Source organism: Glycine soja, chromosome 6 (genome assembly GCF_004193775.1).
Source record: "Glycine soja cultivar W05 chromosome 6, ASM419377v2, whole genome shotgun sequence".
In the NCBI taxonomy this organism is placed as follows: domain Eukaryota; kingdom Viridiplantae; phylum Streptophyta; class Magnoliopsida; order Fabales; family Fabaceae; genus Glycine; species Glycine soja.
In genome coordinates, this window is record NC_041007.1 from 41036472 (window position 1) to 41047611 (window position 11140).

Sequence of the window (11140 nt, forward strand, 5' to 3'; positions counted from 1 at the left end):
TAAGGTGTATACTGACTACGTTACAATCTAAACTTTTAATGAATTGAAGCTGATCTTATACATCTTAGATATTTATTACTCACCAGAATCTTTAAATCATCTGAATGCTTCACCAAATCAGATTTGTCTGTCTTTGTAGAATTATTTGGTTGAGTGTTTGGATTGATGAAAGAAAGATAAAGCAGGAGCTCGTAATATGTATGCCCAAATAAACCATATATCCCATATTGGAAGGTGAAGCCCTGAGATTTTCTTGCCTGTATTTCCTATCTTGCATCTAACATTGTGATGGAAAGTTCGTTAACTGAGCACAATTTGTTATTTGATGGATTTCCCAACGAATTATTTGCTTCAGTCGGAACATTTGTTTCAGTGTAAAATCCAGGAACCTTTGGCTTTGACAATAATTTATCACCATTCAACATTATTACCACTGACGACATGTCTGGCCTATCTTCTGGTCTTTGTTGCACACATAATAGGCCTACCTGTATGCATCGTATGACTTCACTGGGTGTGCATTGTTCTTTTAGCACTTCATCCAATAGTTTCAGTGCCATCTCTTCAGCCCATAATCTCCATGCCTAAGAACGTGAGAATTATATTATTAGGTTAAAAATAATTCATTTCATACTAAACAGTAGCATAGTCAGATGAGTATGCATACATGTCCAATAAGATTATTGTAGTGCTCTGGGTCTGAAAATTCACTGTTTTTCTTTCCACTTACAATCTCTAGTACAATCACACCATAACTAAAGACATCAGATTTCAATGAGAAATGCCCACGTGCAGCATACTCAGGTGATATGTAACCGCTGAAAATAAAATCATCAAATATAATTAAAACTCGACAGCACAATTTCAAACAATCATTATCCAGAAGAAACTAGCTTACTATGTTCCAGCCACCCTATTTGTGTTTGCCTCAACATGGTCTCCGAAAAGTGATCGAGCCAAGCCAAAGTCTGATATTTTGGGATCCAAATTTTCATCTAGTAAAATATTGCTAGCTTTTAGATCTCTGTGAATAATCCTCAGCCTAGAATCTTGATGAAGATACATAAGTCCTCGAGCGATACCACTAATAACTTTGAAACGCTTATCCCAATCTAGCAACTTCCTTTTAGATTCATCTAGTCAAATAAAAAATATATTTAGCATAGCTGTTATACTCTCCATAATTCCATACACTACAAATAAGAAATAAGAATATTGTCAATTGTAACTGTGTTTAGAAATTAGAATAAATCATGAGGGCTCCAACCAAAGACAAAGTAGTCCAAGCTGTGATTGGACATGTATTCATAAATCAATATTTTTTCTTCTCCTTCAATGCAGCAACCAAGAAGCTTTACAAGATTACGGTGCTGAAGTTTGGAAATCAATGCCACTTCATTTTTGAACTCTTCCAACCCTTGTCCAGACTTCTTTGAAAGCCTTTTCACAGCTAACTCTTTCCCATCTAACAGTTTGCCCTGAAAAATAATCTTCTACTATTTTTAGAAAGCTTTTAAGGAAAATAGAAGTTAAGGATATCAATTTTCTTTATCACCTTGTATACGGGACCATAGCCACCTTCTCCAAGCTTGTTTTTGGTTGAAAAATTTTCAGTGGCATTAGCTAAGACTGAAAAGCTGAAAGTTGGCAAATCAATGTCTTCCTTCCTTGGTATATTTTTGTAACGCTTATTGTAAAATTTTCTTACAGACCCTGAATGGTTGGAAAATAACAGTATATAAACCTGGACACGTAGTATAAACATTTTTGTTTTTGTGCCTAATTGTTAGTATTAGATACTAAATTATATCTATATACTTACCTGGATTTTTAATTACCAATATACATACACATGTGATAATTAATCCAAAGATAGTCACACCAACAGCTATCGCTACAATCTTTTTGTTGATTTTTTTTTGGCCACCATCATCTAAAAGAAACAGAGCATGATCAGTCCCCAACTTTAAAATAAACAGCTCTATTGATTGAAGCTAAGAAGAGAGTGAGTTTAGTTAATTTAAACTGAGTGGGGGAGAAACAAATTGTATTTAATTTGGAAAATTAAATTCTTATAATAGTTAAAATGCATTACTAATAATTTTCTATGCAATTAACAAAATCTTGCAAACTACAGATCTTTGTTTGATTTACTGTCTCCCCTTGAGCATAGCATTTCTAGCCACAATAATGGATTGTTTATTTAACGCACCTTTGAATGATCTCATGGATACGTACTCCACCCTTTTCTCTTAGAATAATGCAATAATCAGAAAGAAATCAAACAGGAAAAGAGAGCAAAGAAGGCAAAGGAAAGAATTAAAAACAAAATGAAAAAAATGGATTACCTAATTCTGAGGCAGGGAGTCTGATATATAAGTCTTGTCCCGATTCAGTGAATTTTCTCAAGTCAACCAGGGTATTAAACCAAAGAAGACAGCCACTTCCTTCATCACGGATGTCTAAATTTGCATATGCTGAACAAGAACAGTTTTTAAGACATGAATTCTGGCATTCATGAAGGTTCATGATCTTACTAAACCATGATGAAGACGTGTCTGGCAATTTCATGCGTGTGTATTTCAAGAAGCCATCTGTATAACTGTTTTCACAATCAGATTTATTCCTTGGAACACAACCATCGGACCAAATTGCTATATTTCATTGATCAGGATTCTTGGGGATATATCCTCTCAGGCATTCACAAGTTGGAAGTAAGTAGCCATCATAAGTGCATACAGAATTTGCACCACAAAAGGCATAATTCTCACATTGATCGTCTGCGTTTAACAAGACCACTTGCAGGGTGCTTCTTTGAGTTGTCCAAAACATAGTCTGTGGCATGCCTGAAGGGGTCAATTTTAATACGCCGAAGGTAGATATATCAGGAAGGTCGAACTCATAAAACACCTCTTTTTCATTGAGCACAAAGTTTTGTGAACGAGTTTGATCTGGGTTTCCAACTGTAGTCAAGCCATTCCATGACCCATATCGCGATATTGTATCAGGTCCCTTGAATTTAATAATTTGAGGATATCCTCTAAGATCAATTTTGATGGTATATTCCCCCTCAGCAGGATCATCAACCCCTCTCCAAGATGACAAAGATCTTTCTAGACCAGTCTTTAAGTTCCATCCAAGTTTCATTCCTGCCATTAATGTATCACATGGATAATCAAAACTCTGCCACAAGATGGCGTCCTCATTAGTTCCCTGTCCATATTTCACTACAAAATTTCCTGAATCCAAAAGATAAGCAATTGGGTTATTCGCTGCTTTGCTCAATATATTGGATGACCAAATGGTGTTGTTTGTAGCACTGAGAAGCTGAAGAATCCCTTTTTCACTGAGTTTGAGAACTCCTGAATTATTCTTAAGAGGTATATTTCGGTTAGCCACCCACACTATTGTTAAAGGGGAAGCATTTCTGAACCATATACCCAAGTATCTCCTTGTTGAATTTCCAGGGCTAAAGAAACCCAGTTCAGTAATTCCACCTGTTGAAACCAAAGTCTCACCATCTTGGATAGATTGACTCACTGCCAAACTGTCTAGTGAAGTGCAAGTTCCCAACATATCAAAGAATAAGAAGAACCAAATATGTAACATTATGATGCTATGCGCCATTATGATGTGGTAGCAACAGTGATTTCTAAGTTAGGATGAGGTTTAGCGTTGAGTAAGCACTCTTGATTGATATGAAGAGGCAGAGGTTGACCATATAATTAAATGAGAAGAAATCAAACAAACTAATGTAGAGGCACGCCATATGATGGGATAGGACATTGCATAATAAAAATGTTAAAATATATAGAGGAATAAGTTTGTAACTTTTATTGATGAATTTGATATTAGTTTACAGTGATATATATACAAGTGAACAACCCTAATATGTAGTGAATCAAGCTACCAATCTCCTAATAATTCTCAACAAATCAGAATTGGAAATAACAGATTTGCACGGCTAAATAATTAAAGGAATTGAAAACTAATTATTATGATTGATATCCTCCCGCAAGTTGTATAATCTGGATGAGAGATGCAACTTGGACAGTAGCGATTCGAACCGAGGGCGAAGCAGAGGCTTTGTTAGAATATCAGCAAGTTGATCATCGGTAGACACAAAAGACACTCGAAACTTGCCGTGTTGAACATGTTCTCGAACAAAGTGGTAGGCTAAGGCTATATGTTTCATCCGAGAGTGGAAGACAGGATTAGCACTGAGATTTGTGGCACCAAGATTGTCACAGTATATGACTGGATTGGCAGTGGGCATGTGACCAAGTTCTGTGAACAAGGAAAGAACCCATAATAGTTCACTAGCCGTGTCAGCCAAGGCTTTGTATTCTGCTTCAGTTGATGATCGAGCAACAGAACGTTGTTTGCGGGAGCTCCAGGAGATGGGAGTGTTACCGAGATATAACAAGTAACCAGTGGTTGAAACATAATCATCCTTGTCACCAGCCCAATCAGCATCCGAGTAGGCATGAAAGGTCAAAGGAGCAGTCGCTGAGATGAAGACTCCTTTGTCACAAGAGCCCGCCAAATATTGGAGCACTCATTTGAGTGCAGACCAATGCGCCGTTCTTGGATTTTGCATGAACTGTGCGAGTTTGTTAGTGCTGAAGGCGATATCTGGACGTGTAAGACTCAAGTATTGAAGGCTTCCAACCAGTGTGCGGTACTCCTTTGGAGAGGGTAGGAGATCACCAGAATCCTTAAGTAATTGAACACTCGCTGACAAAGGAGTGGATGCTGGTTTTGTATTTGTCATGCCTGATTTATGTAGCAGATCAATGATATATTTCCTTTGTGAAAGAAACATTCCTGCAGCGGAAGGAATTACTTCGACACCCAAGAAATAACTGAGACATCCAAGATCTTTTAACGAAAACCGAGCAGCAAGTGTGGCAATGAGTTTGGACAGCTCTGCAGATGAATTTCCAGTGATAATTATATCATCAACATATACTAATAAGTAAAGTGTAACCTCTGGTTTTTGGTAGATGAAAAGAGATGCATCTGCAGTGGAATTGACAAAACCAAGGGAGAGCAGGAATACGTGAAGCTCCGTATACCAGGCGCGGGGTGCTTGCTTCAGCCCATAGAGTGCCTTTTTGAGGCGACAAACATGATCAGGAAAGTTTTTGTTGACAAAACCAGGTGGTTGTATCATGAAGACTTCCTCCTTAAGTGTCCCTTGAAGAAATGCATTGTTGACATCAAGCTGACGTATGGGCCACCCTTGACGAACTGCAAGAGTTAGGACAATGCGAATGGTCACCGGTTTAACAACGGGGCTAAAAGTTTCTGTATAGTCCCAACCAGAGCGTTGGTGAAACCCTTTGGCGACTAACCGAGCCTTGTAACGATCAATTGATCCATCTGGATTTCGTTTGATTCGAAATACCCATTTACAGCCAACCAAATTTTGATCAGAGGACCGACTGACAAGATCCCAAGTGTTGTTGTGGTGTAAGGCATCAAATTCGGCTTGCATGGCTGAGCGCCAATCAGGGTCGCGAAGGGCCTGGGTGATGGTGTTGGGTTCAATGGGAGAGGAGGCTTGGACATGGAGATTAAGCTTTTGGATGGGTTTGATAATGTTGTTTTTAGACCGAGTGATGATCCCACCTCCATTTGGGTTGACAATGGTTTGGGGTGGTGGAGCAGAGAGTTGCGGGGATGATTGTGAGGTTGGAGGAGGAGATTGAGTGGGGTTTGTGGGTTCGGTGGAGGACTGGGCCATATATGGGGAGTTGGTGATGGATGGGGAGGAAGGGGCAGGAGATGAATCTTCCGGTGGGTTCATGGGTTGTAAGATGGAGAGTTGAAGTGGGCCTGTTTGTTGCTCCGGACTTGGACTAGCGTGAGTTACTAGGGAGTTGAACGGGAATTCAGATTCAACGAACTTCACATGCCGAGAGGTGTAGATCCTTCCTGTTGTGGGATCGAGACACAAATATGCATGTTGATCAGCCGAGTAACCTACAAAAACACACATAGCAGACTTTGGTGCAAGTTTATGGTTAGCATATGGTTTAGTCCAGGGAAAACACAAACATCCAAAACACTTTAACTTATGATAATCCGGACTAATGTTGAGCAATTTAGAATAGGGTGATTGGTACCCAAGAATTGGAGTTGGGAGGCGATTTATGAGATAAGCGGCGGTGGTCATGGCGTGAGGCCAATAGGTGAGGGGCAAGCCCGAGTGATGGAGAAGAGAGAGACCGGTTTCAGCAATGTGACGATTCCGGCGTTCTGAAATTCCATTATGTTCAGGTGTATGAGGTGGCGTTGTATGATGACTTATACCATGATTTAGTAAAAAAGGGCGAAGACCAATATATTCGCCACCATTGTCTGTGTAAAGAATTTTTATTTTGTGATGATAGAAATTTTCAACTAGCGATTTAAATTTGGGAAATATAGTTTGCACATCAGATTTTCGTTTCATTGGATATAGCCAAATATAACGAGTAAAATGATCAACAAACATGCAATAATAGCGAAGACCATCAATTGATAAAATAGGAGAAGTCCAGACATCAGAGAAAATTATTTCTAATGGATAACAAGATTGAAGAGTGGATTCATGGAATGGAAGTTTATGACTTTTGTTAATTTGACACGAGTGACAATCGGATTGCGGAAATTTATTTGAGCCTAAGGAAAAATATTTCTGAACAAATTTGAAAATAGAAGATGAAGGGTGCCCAAGCCTATGATGCCATGATGCAGAGGATTCTGTTCGAACCGTGTGGACGGAGGGTGAGGTGGCGGGCCAGAGATAGAGTCCATCCACACATGAGCCTTTATGGGTTGTGTGACCCGTCTGCAAGTCCTTCACATAAAAAGAGTTTGGCAGGAAAACAACAGCAGAGTTGGTTTGTTGGGTAAGTTTAGAGACAGAGATTATTTTTTGTTTCATGGAAGGAACACACAGAGCATTAGACAAGGATAAATCATTAAGTAAAAGTGTTCCAGAATGAGTGATGTTTAAACCTGAACCATTACCCATAAACAGTGAGTCAAGGCCAGTGTACGGATGATGAAGCGCCAGATTATCGAGATCATTGGTTACGTGATGTGTCGCTCCACTGTCAAACAGAAAATCATGTTGCGATGGGCTGGCAGTTGCAGTATTGACCTGAACTTGTCCAATGTAAGCCGGAGAGTTACGAGGTGGCGGTGGGACACTAGGATGCTGCTGCTGGAAGGTTTTGCACTGAGAGAGAACATGACCTTTGATGTTGCACCACTGACAGCGGCCGAGAAAAGGTTTGCGAGATGCTTTGGCATAGGTGTTTTTGAGAAGGATCCAGAGATCATGCGAGGTCTTGGTGTGAGACACCAGGGAGGCCACTTCATTAGAGAGAGTGGTGAGGAGAGCACCATATATAAGGCGGTCTTGTCGACGCCATGTTTGGTAAGCAGGATTCTGAGTTGTTACCAGAAGTGATGCAGTGGTGGGGGTCGTTTCCGACGGCGCAGGAAAAGATCCATCTGGATATTGGAGGAGATCATAGCCATCAAGGAGAGCTTCAACTTGTTGTTTCCAATTAGGATAATTGTTGGGAAGAAGTTTGGTGACATTGGTGAAAGTGATGCAAGCAAGGGGTTTGGATGGCTCATGGGGGTTGGGAATGAAGGAGTTGTTGTCGGCCATGGGAGGCAAGGGTGGGGAACGACGTCCTTAATTGAAGAAATAAGGAATGGGTGGATCGTTTAGGCTGATACCATATAGAGGAATAAGTTTGTAACTTTTATTGATGAATTTGATATTAGTTTACAGTGATATATATACAAGTGAACAATCCTAATATGTAGTGAATCAAGCTACCAATCTCCTAATAATTCTCAACAAATCAGAATTGGAAATAACAGATTTGCACGGCTAAATAATTAAAGGAATTGAAAACTAATTATTATGATTGATAAAATATGCTTATTGTTTAGTGTAAAATGTTGTTAGATGAAGAATTTTAGTATTTTGATTTCTTTCTGAGGAAAAAGACTATTAATTATATGTTAATGATAGAGTCCATTTAAGTTTGCACTAAGATGGCTAGTTTTTTTAATTGTTTTTGGAGGAAGAAGAAGACTATTAGTTATATTTATATGTTAATGATAAGAATCCATTTTAGTTGCCATTTGACTTAGTTTTTTTTTTTAAGAAAGAAGAAGATTATCGTTATATGTTAATGATAGAGTCCATTCAGGCGGCACATTGAGAAAAGGTCTTATATTGGAGCACGTGGTAGAATGATTTTTATATTAAAAATATTTATTTATAATGACTTTTTCTTTTATAAAAATAAATGTGTATCATGTGTAATGTACATATTAAAAAACTAATATCCACGAATAGTGGTGTAATTTGGAACCCTCAAGCAAGGTCTTATATTGTAGCAGGTGGTAGAGTGGTGATTGGAGGTCACACCCATTAAAAATGGATAGCGAATAAAAAAATTTATGAATACTTCGTACCAATATGATATATATCTAGTTACTCTTAATATGGTATCAAGTCCTAATATCGATATCGTTACCTTTATCCATGGTTGTCCTCAATTTATCTGATCCTTCAGCTCCATACAAACCTAATCTAAGTATCTAACCATCCAAATCCTGCTAATGGGACCTCTTTCCTCCGTATCAAAACCATACTCGCTAATTTTACCACAGGAACATAAACGTTATCTTTTAGATTTCCAATCTGTCTCACTGGATCAATGAATCGGTTCTCTACCATATCCTTTTACATCTGCTTCATTTTTACAACAGGAATGTCAACGTCCTCTATCAAATTCTCAATGTATCACATGAGAGATGGTTTGCAGTCAACCCAAATTCTGAGATTTTTTGCGACGGTTGAAGCTTCAGCCTCGGTGTATACACATATCTACACATGAGTTATTCAATTTCATATAAAATAGTGTTACACGATGTTAGCAAACAAGGAAGGAAACTAGTTTGAGTCACAGAGAAAATGGTATGGCAACAATAAGTTGATGCCAAGCTAAATCCTTTTTAATGTTTTCAAATTGTGAGGTTATTTAAATTTAAGTGCACATTAGCAAAATGTTTACATTTGAGTAATGCTATTTTGTACTAAAACAAGGTTACAGAGTTCATTTCTACAGCTCATGATACTCTAATTGCAAATTGCTTAAATTTAAAACGTGTTATTTGTTTAATTATTATACCTTGTTACAATTCGCAAGCCAATTATGATTTTTTTTTTGTTACGAATATCGTTTTCGAAGAAGAAAATGCTGCGATAACTGAACTGAAATGCATGGTTGGTGTCTGAACTAGACTTATCGCCTAATTGTATACTGAATACTGATCAAGCTAAACTTTTAATGCAATATTTACAGTGGAAAAGCCAAAATCAATGCATATATATTGGCAACTTATAACTATACAAAGTTGATCTTCTACATTTTTTAACTTTGATGTTTATAACTCACACCAGAATCTTTTAAAGCATCTAAATATTTTCACCAAATCAGTAATCCATTCTATTGAATCCAAGAAGGAATATTCTTTATTAAGATTGTATTTATTTGTCTTTCTTTTGTAGAACCATTTGGTTGCATGTTTTGGATTTATGAAACAAAGATAAAGCCAGAGTTTGTAATAGCACTTTTCACAAATCATGTATGCTCAAATAAACCATATATTCCACATTAATGTAAGGTAAAGTGTTAGGGTCACGGCAGAGCTGGGGCAGGAGAGGGGAAGAGAGAGATAAGGAAGAGAGCGAGAATGATTCCCTTTTTCGAGGTAGGGTCCTCCTGAAGATAACTCTGAAGGTGCTTGTTCTTATTATTTCATGACGATACTCAGTAACTTATATATTACTGAGAGATAAAAGCGTATAACTCCCATAACGGAAATCGGAAATTTAACAAACTCTAACAGCTCTAACAGACTATCAACTACACATGCTAATGATTGGCACGTAGCATGCACAATGCGTGAATGGTTAACTAGCTAACGTAATCTCTTAAGTATCCAGGTCTAGTTACGGCACGTGCTGGTCTTGCGGGAGCATCATCTGTCATGGTGGCACTGTGAGCTTCTTCGTTAGCATCAATAGAGGCCTGAATGCTAGCAATACCTCTGTCCTTGGAAACCACCTTGTCCTCAAGGTGGTAGGTGTCACGTAGCTCGAGCCAGGGTTCCCAGGAAGTGTCTTCGGGAGGTTGGCCAACCCATTGGGTTAGAACTAGCTGGGTTGGAGGAGAAGTGGATGTATCAAGCTTACTATCCAAAATGCAAAGAGGGCGTTGCATGGGTTTCTGACCAACGATCTCTAAGGTCCACAGCTCAGTCGATGAAGGTGGGGGTCCGTGATGAAGGCGCAGTAGCGAGAAATGAAAGACAGGATGGATACGGGCCTCAGTTGGAAGATCAAGCCGATATGCGACTTCACCCACTTTAGCGAGGATCTTAAAGGGCCCGATGTATCGTTTTGATAGTTTTGGGTGATGTGTCCCTGTATCTGATCGCTGGTGAGTTGGTCGAAGCTTCACATAGACCCATTGGTTTACAGCGAAGGTAACATCGTCACGCCTTGCATCAGTATGTTTCTTCATGGAGTCTTGAGCCTTCTTCAACCGCTTCTGTAGTTTTGTATGCATGTTCTGTCGTGATTCGACCAGTGACTCAACAACTTCGTTCTTCATTAAGCCTAGGATATACTGAGGTATTGTGGGTGGGGGTTTCCCATATATGACCTCGAATGGGGTTAGTCGGGAGCTTGAATGCAATGAGGTATTGTAGCACCACTCTGCGAGTGACAAGTAGCGGAACCACGATGATGGTTGAGAGCTGACGAAGCACCGGAGATATTGTTTGAGGACGCCGTGCTTAACCGAAGGTGGGTGCCACTGTGTCTGAATAACTCTCTCCAAAAAGCGCTTAAGAACACGGGGTCCCTATTGGAGACAATGCTTTTGGGAAATCTGTGATGTTTGCAAACGATTTCTATGAAAAGCATGGCGACTTTGAAGGCCGAAAATCTTGTGGGTAAGGCTCCGAGATGCACTCCCTTGGAGTATCTGTCGACTACAACCATGATAACAGTAAAGCCGTTGGATAGGGCTAAGTGGGTGACGAAATCCAT

At 39.1% G+C, this 11140-nt stretch overlaps 1 protein-coding gene and 1 pseudogene across 1 annotated transcript; both read right to left on the bottom strand.

Moving 5' to 3' along the window:
- LOC114416967 lies at positions 1-3576 on the bottom strand (annotated as a pseudogene).
- A 6425-nt stretch (positions 3577-10001) lies between these two features.
- Positions 10002-10700, bottom strand: LOC114416264. Its single transcript, XM_028381138.1, has one exon. The coding sequence runs from the start codon at positions 10698-10700 to the stop codon at positions 10002-10004; it is 699 nt and encodes a 232-aa protein (XP_028236939.1).
- Between the last annotated feature and the right edge of the window lie 440 nt (positions 10701-11140).

What these genes read in the sequence shown, in the direction of transcription:
- LOC114416264 (XM_028381138.1), bottom strand. Translation starts at nt 10,700, where the DNA reads ATGAAGAACGAAGTTGTTGAGTCACTGGTCGAATCACGACAGAACATG.